The 25,185-nt window shown below is 43.4% G+C and overlaps 1 protein-coding gene across 1 annotated transcript in view; it reads right to left on the bottom strand.

The window, feature by feature from the left end:
• csmd2 (CUB and Sushi multiple domains 2) overlaps window positions 1-25,185 on the bottom strand; it is a 776,204-nt gene that overhangs the window by 389,609 nt on the left and 361,410 nt on the right. Inside the window, exons 6-7 of the mRNA XM_045695078.1 lie at window positions 20,077-20,189; window positions 7,912-7,989 (exon numbers count right to left, since the gene is read on the bottom strand). Coding sequence (XP_045551034.1) covers window positions 7,912-7,989; window positions 20,077-20,189 — 191 coding nt within the window. The remainder of the gene's footprint in view (window positions 1-7,911; window positions 7,990-20,076; window positions 20,190-25,185) is intronic.

Raw genomic sequence — 25,185 nt, 5'->3', positions numbered from 1 at the left:
AAGAATGGACAAAAATCCCAGTGGCTAGATGTGCCAAGCTCATAAAGACACAACTAGAGACTTGCAGCTGTAATTGCTGCAAAATGTGGTTCTACAAAGTATTGACTTTGGGGGGGGGGGGGGCTCAAGTTCTGTTTGTTTGTCTTATTTCTTGTTTTTTCACAATAAAAAATATTTTGCATCTTCAAAGTGGTAGGCATGTTGTGTAAATCAAATGATACAAACCCCCAAAAATCCATTTTAATTCCAGGTTGCAAGGCAACAAAATAGGAAAAATGCCAAGGGGGTGAATACTTTCGCAAGCCACTGTAGCTGTGCAGAGACGCTCCCCATCCAACCTGACAGAGCTTGAGTGGATCTGCAGAGAAGAATGTGAGAAACTCCACAAATACAGGTGTGCCAAGCTTGTACCAAAGGTGTTTCGACAAAGTACTGAGTAAAAGGTCTGAATAGTTATGTACTTATATACATTTGCAAAAAAAAAAATTCAATGTCATTATGAGGTATTGTGTGTAGATTGATAAGGGGAGAAAACAAGTTAATACATTTTAGAATGAGGCTGTAACGTAACAAAATGCGGAAAAAGTCAAGTGTTTTTGAAAACTTTCTGAATGTTGAAGTCGGAAGTTGTGTTTTCCTGTCAGCAGTATAGCATACCTGCATCTCCATACATGGTGTGTGTGTGTGTGTGTGTGTGTGTGTGTGTGTGTGTGTGTGTGTGTGTGTGTGTGTGTGTGTGTGTGTGTGTGTGACTGAGAGCTGCTGCCTGTAGCATGTCATCCTTTATTAATTGAAAAGTCCTTAGAAGGCTTTAGAAGCTTCTGATAGGCTAGTTGACATCATTTGAGTTAATTGGAGGTGTACCTGTGGATGTATTTCAAGGCCTTCCTTCAAACTCAGTGCCTCTTTGCTTGACATCATGGGAAAATCAAAAGAAATCAACCAAGACCTCAGAAAAAAATGTGTAGACCTCGACAAGTCTGGTTCATCCTTGGGAGCAATTTACAAACACCTGAAGGTACCACGTTCATCTGTACAAACAATAGTACGCAAGTATAAACACCATGGGACCACGCAGCCGTCATACAGCTCAGGAAGGGGACTCGTTCTGTCTCCTGGAGATGAACGCACTTTGGTATGAAAAATGCAAATCAATCCCAGAACAACAGCAAAGGACCTTGTGAAGATGCTGGAGGAAACAGGTACAAAAATATCCACAGTAAAACAAGTCCCATATTGAAATAACCTGAAAGGCCGCTCAGCAAGGAAGAAGCCACTGCTCCAAAACCGCCATAAAAAGGCCAGACTACGATTTGCAACTGCACATGGGGACAAAGATCGTACTTTCTGGAGAAATGTCCTCTGGTCTGATGAAACAAAAATAGAACTGTTTGGCCATCGTTATGGTCATTATTGGAGGAAAAAGGGGGAGGCTTGCAAACTGAATAACACCATCCCAACCGTGAAGCACGGGGGTGGCAGCATCATGTTGTGGGGGTGCTTTGCTGCATGAGGGACTGGTGCACTTCACAAAATAGGAGGAAAATTATGTGAACATTATGTGGATATATTGAAGCAACATCTCAAGACATCAGTCAGGAAGTTAAAGCTTGGTCGCAAATGGGTCTTCAAAATGGACAATGACCCCTGGCATACTTCCAAAGTTGTGGCAAAATGGCTTAAGGACAACAAAGTCAAGGTATTGGAGTGGCCATCACAAAGCCCTGACGTCAATCCTATAGAAAATTTGTGGGCAGAACTGAAAAATTGTGTGCGAGCAAAGAGGCCTACAAACCTGACTCAGTTACACCAGCTCTGTCAGGAGGAATGGGCTAAAATTCACCCAACTTATTGTGGGAAGCTTGTGGAAGGCTACCCAAAATGTTTGACCCAAGTTAAACAGTTTAAAGGCAGTGCTACCAAATACTAATTGAGTGTATGTAAACTTCTGACCCACTGGGAATGTGATGAAAGAAATAAAAGCTGAAATAAATAATTCTCTCTACTTTTATTCTGACATTTCACATTCGTAAAATAAAATGGTGATCCTAATTGACCTAAGACAGGGAATTCTTACTAGGATTAAATGTCAGGAATTGTGAAAAACTGAGTTTAAATGTATTTGGCCAAGATGTATGTAAACTTCTGACTTCAACTTTATATATCAATCACTCTCTGTTGGTTTCTCAGTCCAATTTGATCAAACACATTGGCACAGTTTCCTACAGCTAGGCTAAACAGCATTCTGCCTGCTCTGACATCTCCTGATTACTAGAGCCAGAAGGGATTGACTCGGATCTTTATTACCAATGTCAGTAAAGAACGTAGTAAAATAACATAGCATTTCAAATGTTAATATTTTGGGCCTGCATTTCAAATAAAAAATATATATAAATTGTCAAATGATGAATACAACAGGTGTAGACCTCACAGTGAAATGCTGAATACAACAGGTGTAGTAGACCTTACAGTGAAATGCTGAATACAACAGGTGTAGTAGACCTTACAGTGAAATGCTGAATACAACAGGTGTAGTAGACCTTACAGTGAAATGCTGAATACAACAGGTGTGGTAGACCTCACAGTGAAATGCTGAATACGACAGGTGTAGACCTTACAGTGAAATGCTTACTTACAAGCCCTTAACCAACTATGCAGTTTAAAGAAAAATTGTTAAGTAAAAAATGTAAATAAAAATAATAAATAATTAAAGAGCAGCAGAAAAATGATAAATAGTGAGGCTATATACAGGGTGTTACGGTACAGAGTCAATGTGGAGGATATATACAGGGTGTTACGGTACAGAGTCAATGTGGAGGCTATATACAGGGTGTTACGGTACAGAGTCAATGTGGAGGCTATATACAGGGTGTTACGGTACAGAGTCAATGTGGAGGCTATATACAGGGTGTTACGGTACAGAGTCAATGTGGAGGCTATATACAGGGGGTACCGGTACAGAGTCAATGTGTGGGGGCACATGGTTAGTCGAGGTAATTGAGGTAATATGTACAGGTAGGTAGAGTTAAACCATATTTGGTGTGATTTGAATGTTTGTGACATGACTCCATTGTCTCCGGAGACACTTCTGTCTACAAGTGGATATCAGAGGAATATGCTTTGTTACAACGCTGTTAATAAATGACAGATAATTACATTTCAAAATGCCACCTTTATTACTGGTTCAGCATAAAACATTATTGTATTATTGGCAATGGCATTATTTTAGCCATAATATTTCCTAATACATTTTGTAAGGTTATGTAATTATATTCCCTGTGCACTCTTCCTGCCTCTGGCCCTCATTATCATAATCAACATTATCATCTTTTTGTCTTTAGTTCAAAATATCTTTACCCCTTTCCTCCCAGACGACAGCATTCTGCTAAAACATATCAACTGATTGAGACAGGAAGGGGAAGTGACACAGGGTCGGTGAGCCAGCCAACCCCGGCAGGCTCCTTAACAGACAGGGCGGGGTCAAAGGCCCGACAGGTGGGGCCAAAGCCAATGTGACACCGGCTGATTAGCCGGGACTCTGGGCGGCTCTGAATATTGATGAGGGAGAAAAGGCCAGGCCTGTCATCGTTAGGGGAACGAAAAACTGGTCGGTAACCAAGGCAGCAGGACCGAGAGAGGAAGAGGTGGAGGAGAGAAGAATGAGAATGAAAATAAAGAGGAGAAGGACGAAGGAGGAGATGGGTATGAGGTGATGGAGGTAGAGGAGATGGGTATGAAGTGATGGAGGTAGAGGAGATGGGTATGAGGGATGGAGGTAGAGGACTAGAGGAGATGGGTATGAGGTGATGGAGGTAGAGGAGATGGGTATGAGGTGATGGAGGTAGAGGACCAGAGGAGATGGGTATGAGGTGATGGAGGTAGAGGACTAGAGGAGATGGGTATGAGGTGATGGAGGTAGAGGAGATGGGTATAAGGTGATGGAGGTAGAGGACTAGAGGAGATGGGTATGAGGTGATGGAGGTAGAGGAGATGGGTATGAGGTGATGGAGGTAGAGGAGATGGGTATGAGGTGATGGAGGTAGAGGAGATGGGTATGAAGTGATGGAGGTAGAGAAGATGGGTATGAGGTGATGGAGGTAGAGGAGATGGGTATGAAGTGATGGAGGTAGAGGAGATGGGTATGAAGTGATGGAGGTAGAGGAGATGGGTATGATGTGATGGAAGTAGAGGACTAGAGGAGATGGGTATGAGGTGATGGAGGTAGAGGACCAGAGGAGATGGGTATGAGGTGATGGAGGTAGAGGACTATAGGAGATGGGTATGAGGTGATGTAGGTAGAGGGCTAGAGGAGATGGGTATGAGGTGATGGAGGTAGAGGACTAGAGGAGATGGAAATGAGGTGATGGAGGTAGAGGAGATGGGTATGAGGTGATGGAGGTAGAAGAGATGGGTATGAGGTGATGGAGGTAGAGGAGATGGGTATGAGGTGATGGAGGTAGAGGACTAGAGGAGATGGGTATGAGGTGATGGAGGTAGAGGACTAGAGGAGATGGGTATGAGGTGATGGAGGTAGAGGACTAGAGGAGATGGGTATGAAGTGATGGAGGTAGAGGAGATGGGTATGAGGTGATGGAGGTAGAGGAGATGGGTATGAGGTGATGGAGGTAGAGGAGATGGGTATGAGGTGATGGAGGTAGAGGAGATGGGTATGAGGTGATGGAGGTAGAGGAGATGGGTATGAAGTGATGGAGGTAGAGGAGATGGGTATGAAGTGATGGAGGTAGAGGAGATGGGTATGAAGTGATGGAGGTAGAGGAGATGGGTATAATGTGATGGAGGTAGAGGACTAGAGGTGATGGGTATGAGGTGATGGAGGTAGAGGACCAGAGGAGATGGGTATGAGGTGATGGAGGTAGAGGACTAGAGGAGATGGGTACGAGGTGATGTAGGTAGAGGACTAGAGGAGATGGGTATAAGGTGATGGAGGTAGAGGACTAGAGGAGATGGGTATGAGGTGATGGAGGTAGAGGACTAGAGGAGATGGGTATGAGGTGATGTAGGTAGAGGACTAGAGGAGATGGGTATAAGGTGATGGAGGTAGAGGACTAGAGGAGATGGGTATGAGGTGATGGAGGTAGAGGACTAGAGGAGATGGAAATGAGGTGATGGAGGTAGAGGAGATGGGTATGAGGTGATGGAGGTAGAGGAGATGGGTATGAGGTGATGGAGGTAGAGGAGATGGGTATGAGGTGATGGAGGTAGAGGACTAGAGGAGATGGGTGTGAGGTGATGGAGGTAGAGGACTACAGGACTAGAGGAGATGGGTATGAGGTGATGGAGGTAGAGGACTAGAGGAGTTGGGTATGAGGTGATGGAGGTAGAGGACTACAGGACTAGAGGAGATGGGTATGAGGTGATGGAGGTAGAGGAGATGGGTATGAAGTGATGGAGGTAGAGGAGATGGGTATGAAGTGATGGAGGTAGAGGAGATGGGTATGAGGTGATGGAGGTAGAGGACTAGAGGAGATGGGTATGAGGTGATGGAGGTAGAGGACTAGAGGAGATGGGTATGAGGTGATGGAGGTAGAGGAGATGGGTATGAGGTGATGGAGGTAGAGGACTAGTTGAGATCGGTATGAGGTGATGGAGGTAGAGGACTAGAGGAGTAGAAAGATTATCTTGAGGAGGGAGATTAGTGAGGATGCAGAAAGGTGAGGAAGTGCGAGAGTCCACACGAAGCAGGAAGGAGGAGTAGAACAGAGGAATAGGGGTAAGGACTTGTTAAGTTAAGGAGAAAGTATTTTCACAGCAGATAATAGGAAAAGGTGAAAGAGGGAGACAACGGTGGGAGGAAGAGGTGAAAGAGGAAGACAACGGTGGGAGGAAGAGGTGAAAGAGGAAGACAAGGGTGGGAGGAAGAGGTGAAAGAGGAAGACAAGGGTGGGAGGAAGAGGTGAAAGAGGAAGACAAGGGTGGGAGGAAGAGGTGAAAGAGGAAGACAAGGGTGGGAGGAAGAGGTGAAAGAGGAAGACAAGGGTGGGAGGAAGAGGTGAAAGAGGAAGACAACGGTGGGAGGAAGAGGGAAATACATAGAAAAAAGGGCAGAGAGGCCCTCTCATTCACTCCCTCGCCAGTTCTTCTCCTGCGGAAGGTGTTAGAAATGTACATGAAGACTCAGTGACTGAAGATAATGGAGAGTGGCACCCTATTCCCTATGTAGTGTAATACCTTCAACCAACACAAGTCATAAGTAGTGCACTTAATAGGGAATTGGGTCCCATTTGGAACACATAGCTCTCTCTGACTGCCACTGAGCCACGGAGAAAAGGGCAGGCCATGCAATTAGTGCTGTCGTCCATTACTTTCTCTCTGCATATTTACTCACACTAAGAAAATGTCCCAAATGGCACCTTATTCTCTAGATGCTGCACTACATGTGACCAGGGCCCACAGAGCACTTGTCGAAAGTAGTGCACTACACAGGGAATAACGTACTGTTTGGGACACACTTTAACACCTCCTGTATCTTTAACCCTCAATCTCCTCTCTCTGTTTCTACACTCATTTATCCCTCCCTGGATCTCCTCTCTCTGTTTCTACACTCATTTATCCCTCCCCGGATCCCCTCTCTCTGTTTCTACACTCATTTATCCCTCCCCGGATCTCCTCTCTCTGTTTCTACACTCATTTATCCCTCCCCGGATCCCCTCTCTCTGTTTCTACAGTCATTTATCCCTCCCTGTGTTTTAGACAATCGTTTATCCCTCTCTCTCTGTGCCGTTCCACCACTGGGGAGGAGAGAGGAAACCTCTTTGTGTGACTTTGCAGGAAAAACTGTTGTAGAAGACAATTCGAAAGGTGTACGTCAACAAGTGTATAAGAACTGGGAACTCTACTTCCACACGTATAGGTATGGTAATAAGACTAGGTATGGTAATAAGACTAGGTATGGTAATAAGACTAGGTATGGTAATAAGACTAGGTATGGTAATAAGACTATGTATGGTAATAAGACTAGATATGGTAATAAGACTAGGTATGGTAATAAGACTAGGTATGGTAATAAGACTAGGTATGGTAATAAGACTATTGTTAGCAGTTGATGTTATTCTTTAACAATACAGACCCCAAAGCAAATCAGGGGAAGAACAATATATTTATTCAAAGAGAATGTATTATAGTTGTTATGCTGGAAAGTAGATGGTAGATGTTTATTCTTCCTCAGTGATTCTCTCCACTGAACTAAAAGACAGGATGTAGTTTATAACCCAGCCCTAGCCTGTGGTTGACCAATTAGAATTCCTTGCAATAAAATTGGACCAATGGCCAAATACCAAGTATCCCGTTTAAGGCCTCAATGTATAGACAATTTGGACCAATGAGAACTTGCCACATGTATCTGTGAGTCTCGGACTGAAACCCGTCCCATGTCCCCGATCCATTGATCGTCAGGTCCCCATTGATCATCAGGTCCCCATTGATCATCAGGTCCCCATTGATCATCAGGTCCCCATTGATCATCAGGTCCCCATTGATCATCAGGTCCCCATTGATCATCAGGTCCCCATTGATCATCAGGTCCCCATTGATCATCAGGTCCCCATTGATCATCAGGTCCCCATTGATCATCAGGTCCCCATTGATCATCAGGTCCCCATTGATCATCAGGTCCCCATTGATCATCAGGTCCCCATTGATCATCAGGTCCCCATTGATCATCAGGTCCCCATTGATCATCAGGTCCCCATTGATCATCAGGTCCCCATTAATCGTCAGTTCCCATTAACAGACAAACAACTATTTCCATTGACCGGTAACTCCCTCTTGACCTCTAGTCCTCTGCGTTGTGTATTTATCTTAGAATATTCTTACGTGTACATCAAATAGGAACATTACTTACACACTGGTATGAATGGTAACACGTGTACATCAAATAGGAACATTACTTACACACTGATATCTTGTGGTGATTGTCTTTACTGGGCATCATCTTCACTCCTCTGGACTTCAGTTCTGTCATCTTCTTCACTGTAGAGACCAGAGGAGAATGTACAATCAGTACTGTAGAGAGCAGAAGATAATGTACAGTCAGGTTACCCTGTTTAATCAGTACTGTAGAGATCAGAGGATAATGTACAGTCAGGTTAACCTGTTTAATCAGTACTGTAGAGATCAGAGGATAATGTACAGTCAGGTTAACCTGTTTAATCAGTACTGTAGAGATCAGAGGATAATGTACAGTCAGGTTAACCTGTTTAATCAGTACTGTAGAGATCAGAGGATAATGTACAGTCAGGTTAACCTGTTTAATCAGTACTGTAGAGATCCGAGGATAATGTACAGTCAGGTTAACCTGTTTAATCAGTACCTTAGAGATCAGAGGATAATGTACAGTCAGGTTAACCTGTTTAATCAGTACTGTAGAGATCAGAGGATAATGTACAGTCAGGTTAACCTGTTTAATCAGTACTGTAGAGATCAGAGGATAATGTACAGTCACACACAAACCTACACGTCGTTCCTCAGTGTTTTGATTCCATAAAGCCAAGGTCTCATCTGTTGTTAGACCCTCATGTATACAGACAAATAGACAGCATGCCCTCCAAGACTACAGATAGGACCATAATAGAGACTAGAACGAACAATACACACAGACACACTCAACCAACATCACACACACACACACACACACACCCAACCTCACACACACACACACACACACACACTCAACCAACCAACCTCACACACACACACACACACACACACACACACACACACACACACTCAACCAACATCACACACACACACACACTCACACACACACACACTCAACCAACATCACACACACACACACACTCACACACACACACCCAACCTCACACACACACACACACACACTCAACCAACCAACCTCACTCACACACACACACACACTCAACCAACCAACCTCACTCAACACACACACACACACACACACACACACACACACACACACACACACACACACACACACACACACACACACACACACACACACACACACCCAACCTCACACACACACACACACTCAACCAACCAACCCACACACACACACACACACACACACACACACACACACACTCAACCAACCAACCTCACACACACACACACACACACACACACACACACACACACCCAACCTCACACACACACACACACACACACACACACACACACACACACACACACACACACACACACACACACACACACACACACACACACACACACACACACAGAGCCGAGCAGGTCCGCTTAAGCATGGTACTGTATCAGCCTACAACGCTGTCCGGTTCTTCTATTATAAGATCCACTGAGAGATGGTACGGTATTAGTTAACACTATCTGGTTCATAGGATCCCATTGGGGAAACACAATAGCACGAGGATCAAGCTATCACTTTATCTTGTGATTCTGTCAAGAGCGGATTTATCTGTAACTTTATAGCGTTACTCTCCGCGGCGCACCAGCTCCGTTTTTGCCCCCCCCCCCCTTGACATCCCTTGATTTCCCGCACGGATTCTGGAAGGCAGCGTATGGTTTCCACAGTACACTAATATTTCATTGAAAACATTGAATGTGATGTGAATGAATATAAGATATTTAATTCTAGACTTTGTATGGGTGGTACATTAGGGTAAATTCAGAGTGGGCACAATGAACTGTTGATATCCCAATTAGACCCCAATGAGATAGTGTTTTTGTATTAAATGGTTTATCAGGATCCCTATTAGCTGCTGATGACATAGCAGCGACTCTTCCTGGTGTTCAATGGTTCAGTCTTAATTGCAAAGGGGGGGGGGGGATATTTAGATGCATTGTTTATTAAAATATCTAACTAACGCACTCATCATTACTTGATTATTTCATATATCAACAACAGCTAATTGTTCTTGTTGGTTAAACGTTTGTATTTTCAAATCATTATTAAAATGTTCAAAGCCTGTGACTTATGCCAAACCACACTTCAAATCTTAATTGCTCTATTTTCAGGCTGGCGTTAAATGAGGCTCTAGTGTCAAACGCAACTTAGTTTGCAATTTTTGTTATGTAAAAAAAAAATGGATTGGCAGAGTCGTGTTTCGGAGGACGCATGGATCTCAACCTTCGCCTCTAAGACCAGCACTGATAGGGATATTAAGACCAGCCTGATAGGGATATTAGGACCAGCCTGATAGGGATATTAAGACCAGCCTGATAGGGATATTAAGACCAGCCTGATAGGGATATTAAGACCAGCCTGATAGGGATATTAAGACCAGCCCTGATAGGGATATTAAGACCAGCCCTGATAGGGATATTAAGACCAGCCTGATAGAGATATTAAGACCAGCCTGATAGGGATATTAAGACCAGCCTGATAGGGATATTAAGACCAGCCTGATAGGGATATTAAGACCAGCCTGATAGGGATATTAAGACCAGCCTGATAGGGATATTAAGACCAGCCTGATATAGAAGATCAATCAAAACAGTTTTTTGTAATCAGTAATGCAGTTGGTTATGGTATGAATTGTGACAGAGGAAACACAGCCTATCCAGCCGTGGCACACACTGACCATATGAGCATGGAACAAGAGTAGCATATTGTGCCTCTGGTGCCTGTAAACTTTGTATTTCAGCAAAAATAAAAACGTCATATTTTTTACCATTTGATTTCATTTGATTGAAAACCAAGCAAAGCCGCCCTTCTCTCAGTGAAGGCCTTTTTTTGGGTCTGCCCAATTCAGTAGAGGAGACTGGGGTGGCAGGTAGCCTAGTGGTTAGAGCGTTGGGACAATAACCAAAATCTTGCTGGATCGAAACCCAGAGCTGACAAGGTAAAAATCTGTTGTTCTGTCCCTGAACAAGGTAGTTAACCCACTCTTCCCTGGTAGACTGTCATTGCAACTAAGAATTTGTTAACTGACTTACCAAGTTAAATAAAAAAAAAAATGAAAGACTGTAGATAAAGCGTTTGGTTTCTGAGACCGCTTGGAAATAAATCTTAATCACCAAAGTTTTAATAAAATCTAAAGTTTGAGAGGAGTAAAACAGTGAGCTCACATTCCCTTCTGATCTCTGCATTGTAGCTCAGGGCCACATTATTTTAGCCATGCAGGTCCCGTTTCGTACGTGCGTAAAACCCCCTCCATGATGTAGGCAACATGTCCGTGCCCATCATGAAACAAGAGATGAGAACCTCTGTGAATACCGGTATACCTCATATTTTGAAGTTATCTGTAACCTGTAAAAATAGCTTGTTGTCCATTTCATATGTTCGAAACTCAAGGCTTCCCTTAGGCCTACTGTAACAAAAGCTGATTGCAAAGCAATGACTGATTTTATGATATAATTACATTTTCCTCCCACAAAAAATGTATTGTTTATTTTTCATTAAATTTTGTTACATCCAGACTTATTAGAAGGATTCACCTTCCTGGTTTTACGGTGCTAACGTCTGTGGCGATTTGCAATGCGATCTGATCTGGAGATGGTGTGAATGCGATCTGATCTGGAGATGGTGTGAATGCGATCTGATCTGGAGATGGTGTGAATGCGATCTGATCTGGAGATGGTGTGAATGCGATCTGATCTGGAGATGGTGTGGATGCGGTCTGATCTGGAGATGGTGCGAATGCGATCTGATCTGGAGATGGTGCGAATGCGATCTGATCTGGAGATGGTGTGAATGCGATCTGATCTGGAGATGGTGTGGGTGTGAATGCGACCTGATCTGGAGATGGTGTGGGTGTGAATGCGATCTGATCTGGAGATGTGTGAATGCGATCTAATCTGGAGATGTGTGAATGCAATCTGATCTGGAGATGGTGTGGGTGTGAATGCGATCTGATCTGGAGATGGTGTGAATGCGATCTGATCTGGAGATGTGTGAATGCGATCTAATCTGGAGATGTGTGAATGCGATCTGATCTGGAGATGGTGTGGGTGTGAATGCGATCTGATCTGGAGATGGTGTGAATGCAATCTGATCTGGTGATGTGTGAATGCGATCTGATCTGGAGATGGTTCTGATTAGGTTCATGCAGTGTCTTCACGAAGTATTCAGACCCTCTGACGGTTTCCATATTTTGTTACGTTGTTAAATTTATTAAATCATTTTGTCCCCCTCATCACCTATACACAATACTACATAATGACAGAGCAAAAACTGTTTTAGACATTTTTGATAATTTATTAAAAAGAAAAAAACTGAAATATTACATTTACATAAGTATTCAGACCCTTTACTCAGTACTTTGTTGAAACACCTTTGGCAGCGATTACAGCATTGAGACTTCTTTGGTATGACTCTATAAGCATGGCACACTTCAATACAGATCCTCTCAAGTTCTGTGAGGTTGGATGGGGAGCGTTGCTGCAAAGCTATTTTCAGGTCTCTCCAGAGATGTTCGATCGGGTTCAAGTCCGGGCACAGGCTGGGCCACTCAAGGAAATTCAGAGAATTGCCCCGAAGCATCTCCTTTGTTGTGTTGGCTGTGTGCTTAGGGTCGTTGTCCTGTTGGAAGGTGAACCATCACCCCAGTCCGAGGTCCTGAGCACTCTGGAGCAGGTTTTCATCAAGGATGTCTCTGTACTTTGCTCCGTTCATCTTCACCTTGATCCTGACTAGTCTCCCAGTCCCTGCCGCTGAAAAACATCCCCGCAGCATGCTGCCGCCACCACCATGCTTCGGGTTCTTGGTCATCTCACTGACCATGGCCCTTTTCCCATGATTGCTCAGTTTGGTTGGGCGGCCAGCTCTAGTAAGAGTCTTGGTGGTTCCAAACTTCTTCCATTTAACCTGTTAGGGCTAGGGGGCAGCATTTGCACGTCTGGATAAAAAAAATGTACCCGATTTAATCTGGTTACTAATCCTACCCAGTAACTAGAATATGCATATACTTATTATATATGGATAGAAAACACTCTAAAGTTTCTAAAACTGTTTGAATGGTGTCTGTGAGTATAACAGAACTCATTTGGCAGGCAAAACCCTGAGACATTTTCTGACAGGAAGTGGATACCTGATGTGTTGTATTGACTTTAAACCTATCCCATTGAAAAACACAGGGGCTGAGGAATATTTTGGCACTTCCTATTGCTTCCACTAGATGTCACCAGCCTTTACAAAGTGTTTTGAGTCTTCTGGAGGGAGATCTGACCGAACAAGAGCCATGGAACGATGATGTCCCATTAGACACCTGGCGCGCGAGTTCATGTTGGGTACCCTCGTTCCAATACGTTATAAAAGAGTATGCATTCGTCCACCTTGAATATTATTCATGTTCTGGTTAAAAAAGGCCCTAATGATTTATGCTATACAACGTTTGACATGTTTGAACGAACGGAAATATATTTTTTCCCCTCGTTCGTGACGAGAAGTCCGGCTGGCTTAGATCATGTGCTAACAAGACGGAGATGTTTGGACATAAATGATGAGCTTTTTTGAACAAAACTACATTCGTTATGGACCTGTGATACCTGGAAGTGACATCTGATGAAGAGAATCAAAGGTAATGGATTATTTACATAGTATTTTCGATTTTAGATCTCCCCAACATGACGTCTAGTCTGTATCGCAACGCGTATTTTTCTGGGCGCAGTGCTCAGATTATTGCAAAGTGTGATTTCCCAGTAAGGTTATTTTTAAATCTGGCAAGTTGATTGCGTTCAAGAGATGTAAATCTATAATTCTTTAAATGACAATATAATATTTTACCAATGTTTTCTAATTTTAATTATTTAATTTGTGACGCTGACTTGACTGCCGGTTATTGGAGGGAAACGATTTCCTCAACATCAATGCCATAGTAAAACGCTGTTTTTGGATATAAATATGAACTTGATAGAACTAAAAATGCATGCATTGTCTAACATAATGTCCTAGGAGTGTCATCTGATGGAGATTGTAAAAGGTTAGTGCATCATTTTAGCTGGTTTTATGGTTTTGGTGACCCTGTCTTTGACTTGACAAAACATTACACACAACTCTTGTAAATGTACTGTCCTAACATACTCTAAATTTATGCTTTCGCCGTAAAACCTTTTTGAAATCGTAAAACGTGGTTAGATTAAGGAGATGTTTATCTTTCAAAGGGTGTAAAATAGTTGTATGTTTGAAAAATTTGAATTTTGACATTTATTTGGATTCAAATTTGCCGCTCTTGAAATGCACCTGCTGTTGATGGAGTGCACCACGGGTGGCACGCTAGCGTCCCACCTAGCCCATAGAGGTTAATAATGATGGAGGCCACTGTTCTTGGGGACCTTCAATGCTGCATAGAGTTTGTGGTACCCTTCCCCAGATCTGTGCCTCGACACAATCCTGTCTCGGAGCTCTACGGACAACTCCTTCGACCTCATGGTTTGGTTTTTGCTCTGATATGCACTGTCAACTGTGTGACCTTATATAGACAGGTGTGTGCCTTTCCAAATCATGTCCAATCAATTGAATTTACCACAGGTGGACTTCAATCAAGTTGTAGAAACATCTCAAGGATGATCAATGGAAACAGGATGCACCTGAGCTCAATTTTGAGTCTCATAGCAATGGATCTTAATACTTATGTAAATAAGATATATTTATTTTTAATAAATGTTCAAAAATGTCTAAAAACCTGTTTTCACTTTTGTCACGCCCTGATCTGTTTCACCCGTCCATGTGTCGCCCGTCTTCCCCATTATCTCCTGTGTATTTATACCTGTGTTCTCTGTTTGTCTGTTGCCAGTTCATCTTGTTTGTCAAGCCAACCAGCGGTTGTCTCAGCTCCCACTTTTCCCCAGTCTCTCTTTTCTCATCCTCCTGGTTTTTGACCCTTGCCTTGCCTGTCCTGACCCTGTACCCGCCCCCATGACCTCTCTGCCTGACCCTGAGCCTGCACCTTATCAATAATTAATTGAATCTTGGTTATTGACAATGTTTGGCATGTCTATGCTCAGCCATAATGTAATTTACAGTAGACCTAGCCCCTATATCAGTGAGAATGTTATTAAAGACATACAATTGCTTAGAACAATGTGGACTGCAAATGGGTTCAACTTAATGTATTTAGCTAATATAGGTCTACATTTTGTTATTTCGTTTCTGTAAGCCATTTAACCTGTTAGGGCTAGGGGGCAGTATTGACACGGCTGGATAAAAAACGTACCCGATTTAATCTGGTTACTACTCCTGCCCAGTAACTAGAATATGCATATAATTATTGGCTTTGGATAGAAAACACCCTAAAGTTTCTAAAACTGTTTGAATGGTGTCGGTGAGTATAACAGAACTCATATGGCAGGCAAAAACCTGAGAAGATTTCATGCAGGAAGTGGCCTGTCTGACAAGGTGTCGTTCTTCTTGTCTCTGTTTATTGAAGAGTGAGGATCTTAGCTGTACCGTGACACTTCCTACGGCTCCCATGCGCTCTCAGAAGGCGGCAAAATGCTGAATCGTGGCTTTGCAGGCTCTGGCTGAAAAAAAGTAGCGCGTTTGGGTAGTGGCTGGTTACAGTACTGTGAGACTCAGGCTCGTGCCCGCGTCGACCGAAAGCTTTGTTTTCTTTCCTCTGTTTAGCTAAATGGAGATTCCCGGTCGGAATATTATCGCTTTTTTACGAGAAAAATGGCATAAAAATGGATTTTAAACAGCGGTTGACATGCTTCGAAGTACGGTAATGGAATATTTAGATTTTTTTGTCACGAATTGCGCCATGCGCGCGACCCTGATTTACCATTTCGGATAGTGTCTGGGACGCACGAACAAAACGCCGCTATTCGGATATAACGATGGATTATTTTGGACCAAACCAACATTTGTTATTGAAGTAGCAGTCCTGGGAGTGCATTCTGACGAAGACAACAAAAGGTAATCAAACTTTTGTAATAGTAAATCTGATATTGGTGAGTGCTAAACTTGCCGGGTGTCTAAATAGCTAGCCCGTGATGGCTGGGCTATGTACTTAGAATATTGCAAAATGTGCTTTCACCAAAAAGCTATTTTAAAATCGGACATATCGAGTGCATAGAGGAGTTCTGTATCTATAATTCTTAAAATAACTGTTCTGCTTTTTGTGAACGTTTATCGTGAGTAATTTAGTAAATTGTTAGTAAATTCCCCGGAAGTTTGGGGGGGTATGCTAGTTCTGAACGTCACATGCCAATGTAAAAAGCTGGTTTTTGATATAAATATGAACTTGATTGAACAAAACATGCATGTATTGTATAACATAATGTCCTAGGGTTGTCATCTGATGAAGATCATCAAAGGTTAGTGCTGCATTTACCTGTCTTCTGGGTTTTTGTGACATTATATGCTAGCTTGAAAAATGGGTGTCTGATTATTTCTGGCTTGGTACTCTGCTGACATAATCTAATGTTTTGCTTTCGTTGTAAAGCCTTTTTGAAATCGGACAGTGTGGTTAGATTAACGAGAGTCTTGTCTTTAAATAGCTGTAAAATAGTCATATGTTTGAGAAATTGAAGTAATAGCATTTCTAAGGTATTTGAAAATCGCGCCACTGGATTAGACTGGCTGTTGCGTAGGTGGGACGAATTCGTCCCGCCTGCCCTAGAGAGGATATCAAACTATAACAGACTAACATTGGAATTGGAGTTGATTCCAAGGCAATACATAAAATACTGTACGTACACAATGAGAACACCATGGAGCACATTTTGATTGGCCAGTGAGGGGGCCAAGCCTCGACACACCCACAACTTGTTCATTCATCAAAACCCGGCCCTTTCACGCCAACGGAAGCAAGTGCGCCGATAATTGTAACAGTGAAAATAGCAACAATATTCCTGACACACCCTGTGAACCTATAGCACTGAGGCCTTGCTGAGATTTACCAATAAGTTAGGTTTGTTAAAATAGAGATATGAAGGTGCATTGTGAGAAAAGGAGATGAGTGGATCGGAGAGACAGAGAAAAAGAGAGAGAGGAAACAGAGAGAGAGACATGTAGAGGGGGAGAGGAAACAGAGAGAGAGACATGTAGAGGGGGAGAGGAAACAGAGAGAGAGACATGTAGAGGGGGAGAGGAAACAGAGAGAGAGACATGTAGAGGGGGAGAGGAAACAGAGAGAGAGACAGACATGTAAAGAACAAACAGAGAGAGACAGACATGTAGAGGGAGAGAGAGGAAACAGAAGAGAGGGAGAGACATGTAAAGACAGCAGAGCAGAGAGAGACAGACATGTAGAGGGAGAGAGAGGAAACAGACATGCAGAGGGAGAGAGAGGAAACAGACAGGCAGAGGGAGAGAGGAAACAGAGCGAGACAGACATGTTGAGGGAGAGAGGAAACAGAGAGAGACAGACATGGAGAGGGAGAGAGGAAACAGAGAGAGACAGACATGCAGATGGAGAGAGAGGAAACAGAGACAGACATGTTGAGGGAAATAGGAAACAGACATGCAGAGGGAGAGAGAGGAAACAGACATGTTGAGGGAGAGAGAGGAAACAGACATGCAGAGGGAGAGAGAGGAAACAGACATGCAGATGGAGAGAGGAAACAGAGAGGAGACAGACATGCAGAGGGAGAGAGGAAACAGACATGCAGATGGAGAGAGGAAACAGACATGCAGATGGAGAGAGAGGAAACAGACATGCAGAGGGAGAGAGGAAACAGACAGGCAGATGGAGAGAGGAAACAGACATGCAGATGGAGAGAGAGGAAACAGACATGCAGATGGAGAGAGGAAACAGAGAGGAGACAGACATGCAGAGGGAGAGAGGAAACAGACATGCAGAGGGAGAGAGAGGAAACAGACATGCAGATGGAGAGAGGAAACAGACAGGCAGATGGAGAGAGGAAACAGACAGGCAGAGGGAGAGAGAGGAAACAGACATGCAGATGGAGAGAGAGGAAACAGACATGCAGAGGGAGAGAGAGGAAACAGACATGCAGATGGAGAGAGGAAACAGAGAGAGACAGACATGCAGATGGAGAGAGGAAACAGACATGCAGATGGATAGAAGAAAAGAGTGTGAGGGTTATAAATGTAAGAGAGCGGATATAATATCAAATGTGACTCATTTGAAATGAGCTGTGTCTATCGAGGATTGTGTGAAAGGATACCATGTGGGGGGGATGGAGGGGAGAATGAGGGAGGAGGCCATTCGTTAATCTAATTAAAGTCTTAGTCCTCCTCCTCTCTCTGATTTCAGTAATGGATTTATATTTAAGTGATAATGCCTGAGAAAAACGTGTTTGTAGGATATATTGGCACGGGTGTTGTCGAGGGCCGGCAGACCGTCCAATATATCCTCCAAAACACCAGCTTCAAGGACATTATCACTTTTATACAACGGGTTACCAACATAATCAAACAATGATTGACATATTTTCATTAATAACAACATTATTATGATTACGTTTATTCATACTATTTCATCCTTCCACAAGATATAGTCCTGACACAAATCTATGGTTGCAAGCCAAACCGGCTGGTCGTTCATTTTATTGGTTCGTTTTAACAGAGAAGTTTAAAAAAATGTTTTACCTTAACCTTTATTTAACCAGGTAGGCCAGTTGAGAACAAGTCCTTTATTTAACCAGGTAGGCCAGTTGAGAACAAGTCCTTTATTTAACCAGGTAGGCTAGTTGAGAACAAGTTCTCATTTACAACTGCGACCTGGCTAAAATAAAGCAAAGCAGTATGACACAAACAACAACACAGAGTTACACATTGAATAAACAAACGTACAGTCAATAACACAATATAAAAAATCTATATGTAGTGTGTGCAAATGAGGTAAGGGAGGTAGGGCAATAAATAGGCCATAGTGGCGAAATAATTACAATTTATCAATTAAACACTAGAGTGATAGATGTGCAGAAGATGAATGTGCAAGTAGAGATAGTGGGGTGCAAAGGACCAAAAAATAAATAACAATATGGGGATGAGGTAGTTGGATGGGCTGTTTACAGATGGGCTATGTACAGGTGCAGTGATCTGTGAGCTGCTCTGACAGCTGATGCTTAAAGTTAGTGAGGGAGATATGAGTCTCCAGCTTCAGTGATTTTTGCAATGACCCAGTCGTTCAGTGTTTTTGTTCTGTATCTATGTCGTTCGTTCTACTTGTTCCATTGCCATACTGGCTGGCGGCGTTCTTATCCCTTGCCTGCTAGCTAGCCAACTATGGCTGAGTTACAGTCACGTCAAACAGTGCAGACAGAATAACAACAGTAGCTGCATTTGCTTTTGTTCAAGCTGTTTTCTAGTGACATTTATTTCAATCACTTCAAACACTGAAACTGGAAAGACTGCATACTAATTGCACTTCGTTTCGTTTTAACTTTCTTTGTATATATCCATAAAAATGATGCCAATTGATTCATGATTTTGACTGGCTGAGAAACGCTGCTTGTCTGTCTCGTCCCGACACGTTCATTATTATGGGACAGCTAGAGATCATATTTGAATATTGAAACAATTTTGCAAATGTTAGTCTAATAAAAATGTGAGATAATGTCTAGATGCTTTTTATAGTTTAGATCAAGTTTATAAATTGCCTGGCTGGGCTGATGAGACAGCGGAATGCGCAGTCAGATGTAACAGAGTAAATAGGCTTTTTAACTTAATAGATTTAGCCGGTGGTAACTTGTGGAATAGACACCGGCTAAAACGTTTTAACAAAATCAGCATTCAGGATTAGAACCACCCGTTGTATACATTTAACTAACACAGGACCTGTAATCCTATCTTCCCTTCCTCTCCTCTGCCTCCCTCTTTTTGTCTCTCTTCCTCTCGCTCTTTCTCTGTCTCTCTCTCTCTCTGTGTGTCTCTCTCTCTTCCACTCTCCCTCTCGCTCTCTCTCTCTCATTTTTTCTCTCTCTCTCTCTTCCACTCCCTCTCGCTCTCATTTTTTCTCTCTCTCAATCTTCCACTCTCTCCCTCTTTTTCCCCTCTCCTCATCCCTTGTTTTGATCTGTGAGAAGATGAGAGGAAGAGTGGAGGTGAGATTAGATGAGATTGAGGTTTGTATTTTGCATTTGGACACACTAATCCATTTTCCTGTTCATCTGTTTTCTGCCCTGAACTACGACCCTCTGAGTGATGAGCCTGGGGACGTGTGTGAATGTATACATGTGTGTGTGTCATACCTTGGTACTGGGCACTGAAGCCCCTCAGCTTGTGGTTTCCATCAGAGGTAAAGTGTAGTCTTAGCCAGTTCTTACTGCTGATGATTGGAGATGGCAGGTTAGGACCAGTGAACCTGAAGAGAAGAGAGGAGAGGAGAGACAGTTTAATGTACAGTTACACAGAGAGGAGAGGAGAGTTTGAGTTCACACAGTGCATGTGAATCAATGTACAGTTACACAGTGGACGTTAAAAGTGTATCAGCCTCAGAACTACAAACGATTCAAAGTGAAGCTAGAAAACAAGCCCAGCACAGTTATTCCTACTATCAACTTAGATTATCCACATGAGGAAGAACTCCTTTAAAAAGTTGTATTTCTTCAAGAACCAAACCATAACACACCAATTGCAACTGTGAAACCTCTAAAAGCCCTTCAAAATATTCTAGTTCTTGAATGACAATATCTGGTATTAATTCCACACTGAATCACTGGGTCTGTCACGGCTGTTCGAAGGATCGGACCAAGATGCAGCGTTTTCGTAGTTCCACATATTTATTAAAAGTGAAACTGAATGCAATACACTGAATAACTTGAAAATAGGAAAACAACAAACCGTGACGCAGCACACTACTCAAAAGACAATAACCCACCAACCACAATGAGAAAAAAACTGATCTCTAATCAGAGGCAATGAGGATCTGCTGCCTCCAATTAGAGATCAACCCCTAAACAATCCCAACATAAAAATAGACAAACTAGAACCTAAACATAGAAATAGAAAACATAGATAAACCAAAAACACCCCCTGTCACGCCCTGCCCTACACTACTATAGAAATTGACATCTTACTAGGGTCAGGACGTGACAATCATTCATAGCCGGAGCTGGACCACTCAAAAAGACTCTCAGTGAATCGAAACATGTAAAGTCATTTTAGCACCATGATATTCATCAACAACTGTTGACATTAAGAAACAGCAATATTAATACACTCTGTAGGGACTAGACTACAGAATATAGGATCTGGTAAAGTACTCTACTGTAACAATATTAATATATAGGATCTGATAAAGTACTCTACTGTATATCCGGACACACACACACAGTACGCTTAGGGTCATTGTCCTGCTGGAAGGTGAACCTCCGTCCCAGTCTCAAATTTCTGGAAGACTGAAACAGGTCTCCTTCAAGAATTTCTCTGAATTTAGCATCATCCATCATTCCTTCAATTATGACCAGTTTGCCAGTCCCTACCGTTGAAAAACATCCCCACAGCATGATGCTGCCACCACTATGCTTCACTGTGAGAATGGTGTTCTCGGGGTGATGAGAGGCGTTGAGTTTGCGCCAGACATAACGTTTTCCTTGATGGCCAAAAAGCTCAATTTTAGTCTCATCTGACCAGAGTACCTTCTTCCATATGTTTGGGGAGTCTCCCTCATGTCTTTTGGCAAACACCAAACGTGCTTTCTTATTTTTTTCTTTAAGCAATGACTTTTTTTTCTGGCCACTCTTCCATAAAGCCCAGCTCTGTGGCGTGTACAGCTTAAAGTGGTCCGATACTTCAGGGTCATCATTGGTCTCTTTGTTGCCTCTCTGATTAATGCCCTCCTTGCCTGGTCCGAGAATTTTGGTGGGCGGCCCTCTCTTGGCAGGTTTGTTGTGGTGCCATATTCTTTCCATTTTTTTAATAATGGATTTAATGGTGCTCCGTGGGATGTTTATAACCCAATCCTGATCTGTACTTCTCCACAACTTTGTCCCTGACCTGTTTGGAGAGCTCCTTGGTCTTCATCGTGCCCCTTACTTAGTTTTGGTGCAGACTATGGGGCCTTTCAGAACAGGTGTAGATATACTGAGATCATGTGACACTTAGATTGCACACAGGTGGACTTTATATTTCTAATTATGTTACTTAAGAAGGTAATTGGTTGCATCAGATCTTATTTAGGGGCTTCATAGCAAAGGGGTGAATACATATGCACGCACCACTTTTCCGTTTGTATTTTTTTTTTAAACAAGTAATTTTTTCCATTTCACTTCACCAATTTGGACTATTTTGTGTATGTCCATTACATGAAACCCCCCCCCCCCAAAAAAAAATCAATTTAAATTACAGGTTGTAATGCAACAAAATAGGAAAAACGCCAAGGGGGATGAATTATTTTGCAAGGCGCTGTATAAAGCTATGTAAGGATGAAGCCGTGTAAGGCTAATGCACACTCATATAATTACCTGGCTACCAATTGCTCCAAACAAACGCTGCTCTCAGACATTAGTTTCTTCTCCTCATTGAGTCAGAACCTGAGGTTCTCTCTTGAATGCTAGTCCGGCCTTGTTCCCCTCCTCAAATTACTTCAATGATGTCAGATTAAAGTAAACCAATGACAGAGCAGCAGAATCATTTAGTTTGAGTCAGCCAGACTACTCATGGAAGTTTTTGTTCAGCTGACTGAGATGTCTTGCTGGCCCAGATTGCCCTTTAGAGCTATGCGTGTGTGTGTGAGTGTGAGTGTGGGAATGTGTGTACCTCTGTGTTTATTACTGTTTGAATGTGTATATGTGAGTACAGCCCTGTAAAGATCTTAAGTAGACTTTTCAAAGCCCAGGGATTTTGAGGCAGGGCAAAATTAGCTGGTATTTTGATGAAGACAAAGCCTGGAGTTTTAAAGTGAGCCCTGAAACAGTGCCTTAGTGTTGTAACGCTAATCGCTTAAGCTGAAACCAAAACAGATGGCTGAGAGAGAGAGAGAGAGAGAGAGAGAGAGAGAGAGAGAGAAGCAGAGAGAGAGAGAGAGAGAGAGAGAGAGAGAGAGAGAGAGAGACAGAGAGAGAGAGAGAGAGAGAGACTTTACAACGTGAAACACCAAATAATGCATGCAGAGCAGAATTAGGTCGACACCCGCTAATTATCAAACTCCAGAAAAGAGCCGTTAAATTCTACAACCACCTGAAAGGAAGCGATTACCAAACCTTCCATAACAAAGCCATCACCTACAGAGAGATGAACCTGGAGAAGAGCCCCCTAAGCAAGCTGGTCATGGGGCTCTGTTCATAAACACAAACAGACCCTGCACAGCCCCAGGACAGAAACACAATTAGACCCAACCAAATCATGAGAAACAAAAATACAATTACTTGAAAACATTAAGCAAAAAACTGAGCAAACTAGAATGCTATTTGGCCTTAAACAGAGAGTGCACAGTGGCAGAATATATGACTGCTGTGACTGACCCGAAATTAACGAAAGCTTTGACTATGTACAGACTCAGTGAGCATAGCCTTGCTATTGAGAAAGGCCTCCGTAGGCAGACCTGGCTCTCAAGAGAAGACAGGCTATGTGCTCACTGCCCACAAAATGAGGTGGAAACTGAGCTGCACTTCCTAACTTCCTGCCAAATGTATGACCATATTAGAGACACATATTTCCCTCAGATTACACAGATCCACAAAGAATTAGAAAACAAACCCGGTTTTGATCAACTCCCATATCTACTGGATGGAATACCAGTGTTCCATCACAGCAGCAAGATTTGTGACCTGTTGCCACAAGAAAGGGGCAACCAGTGAAGAACAAACACCATTGTAAATACAACCCATATTTATGTTTATTTATTTTCCCTTTTGTACTTAACTATTTGCACATCATTACACTGTATATAGACATAATACGACATTTGAAATGTCTTTATTCTTTTGGAACTTTTGTGAGTGTAATGTTTACTGTACTTTTGTATTGTTTATTTCACTTTTGTTTATTATCTTATCTTATCTTCACCAGCTGTGGCAATGTTAACATGTGTTTCCCATGCCAATAAAGCCCCTTGAATTGAATTGAGAGAGAGTGAGAGCGAGAGAGACGGAGGGTGAGAGAGAGACGGAGAGACGGAGAGACAGAGAGACAGAGAGCAAGAGAGACAGAGAGCGAGAGAGCGAGAGAGAGAGAGCGAGAGAGAGAGACCGAGAGCGAGAGACCGAGAGTTAGAGAGACAGAGAGCGAGCGAGAGAGACATAGAGCGAGAGAGACGGAGAGCGAGCGAGAGAGACAGAGAGCAAGAGAGAGAGACAGAGAGCGAGTGAGAGAGACAGAGAGTGAGAGAGAGAGACAGAGAGTGAGAGAGAGAGACAGAGAGTGAGTGAGAGAGACAGAGAGCGAGAGAGACAGAGAGCGAGAGAGACAGAGTGAGAGAGACAGAGCGAGAGAGACAGAGCGAGAGAGACAGAGCGAGAGAGATAGAGCGAGAGAGACAGAGCGAGCGAGAGAGACAGAGAGAGAGAGAGCGAGAGAGACAGCGCGAGCGAGAGAGACAGAGAGCGAGAGAGACAGAGAGCGAGAGAGATGGAAAGTGAGAGAGAGCGAGAGAGATAGAGAGACGGAGAGACAGAGAGACAGAGAGCAAGAGAGACAGAGAGCGAGAGAGACAGAGAGCGAGAGAGACAGAGAGCGAGAGAGAGAGACAGAGAGCGAGCGAGAGAGACAGAGAGCGAGCGAGAGAGACAGAGAGCGAGAGAGACAGAGAGCAAGAGAGACAGAGAGCAAGAGAGACAGAGAGCGAGAGAGACAGAGAGCGAGAGAGAGAGAGACAGAGAGCGAGAGAGAGAGCGAGAGAGAGACAGAGCGCGTGAGAGAGAGAGACATAGCGAGAGACAGAGAGCGAGAGACAAAGAGCGAGAGAGAGACGGAGAGCGAGAGAGAGAGACGGAGAGCGAGAGAGAGAGACGGATAGCGAGCGAGAGAGACAGAGAGCGAGCGAGAGAGACAGAGAGCGAGAGAGAGAGACAGAGAGTGCGAGAGAGAGAGACAGAGAGTGCGAGAGAGAGAGACAGAGAGCGAGAGAGAGACAGAGAGCGAGAGAGAGAGAGAGACAGAGAGCGCGAGAGAGAGAGAGAGAGAGACAGAGAGTGCGAGAGAGACGGAGAGCGAGAGAGAGACAGAGAGCGAGAGAGAGACAGAGAGACAGAGAGCGAGAGAGAGACGGAGTGCGAAAGAGAGACAGAGAGCGAGAGACAGAGAGCAAGAGAGAGACGGGGAGCGAGAGAGACGGGGAGCGAGAGAGAGACGGGGAGCGAGAGAGAGACAGAGAGCGAGAGAGAGACAGAGAGCGAGAGAGAGACGGAGAGCGAGAGAGA

The sequence above is a fragment of the Salmo salar genome, chromosome ssa14 (assembly GCF_905237065.1).
Source record: "Salmo salar chromosome ssa14, Ssal_v3.1, whole genome shotgun sequence".
Lineage (NCBI taxonomy): Eukaryota > Metazoa > Chordata > Actinopteri > Salmoniformes > Salmonidae > Salmo > Salmo salar.
Note: the sequence above shows the minus strand (reverse complement) of the source record. Positions and strands in the feature narration are given on the sequence as shown.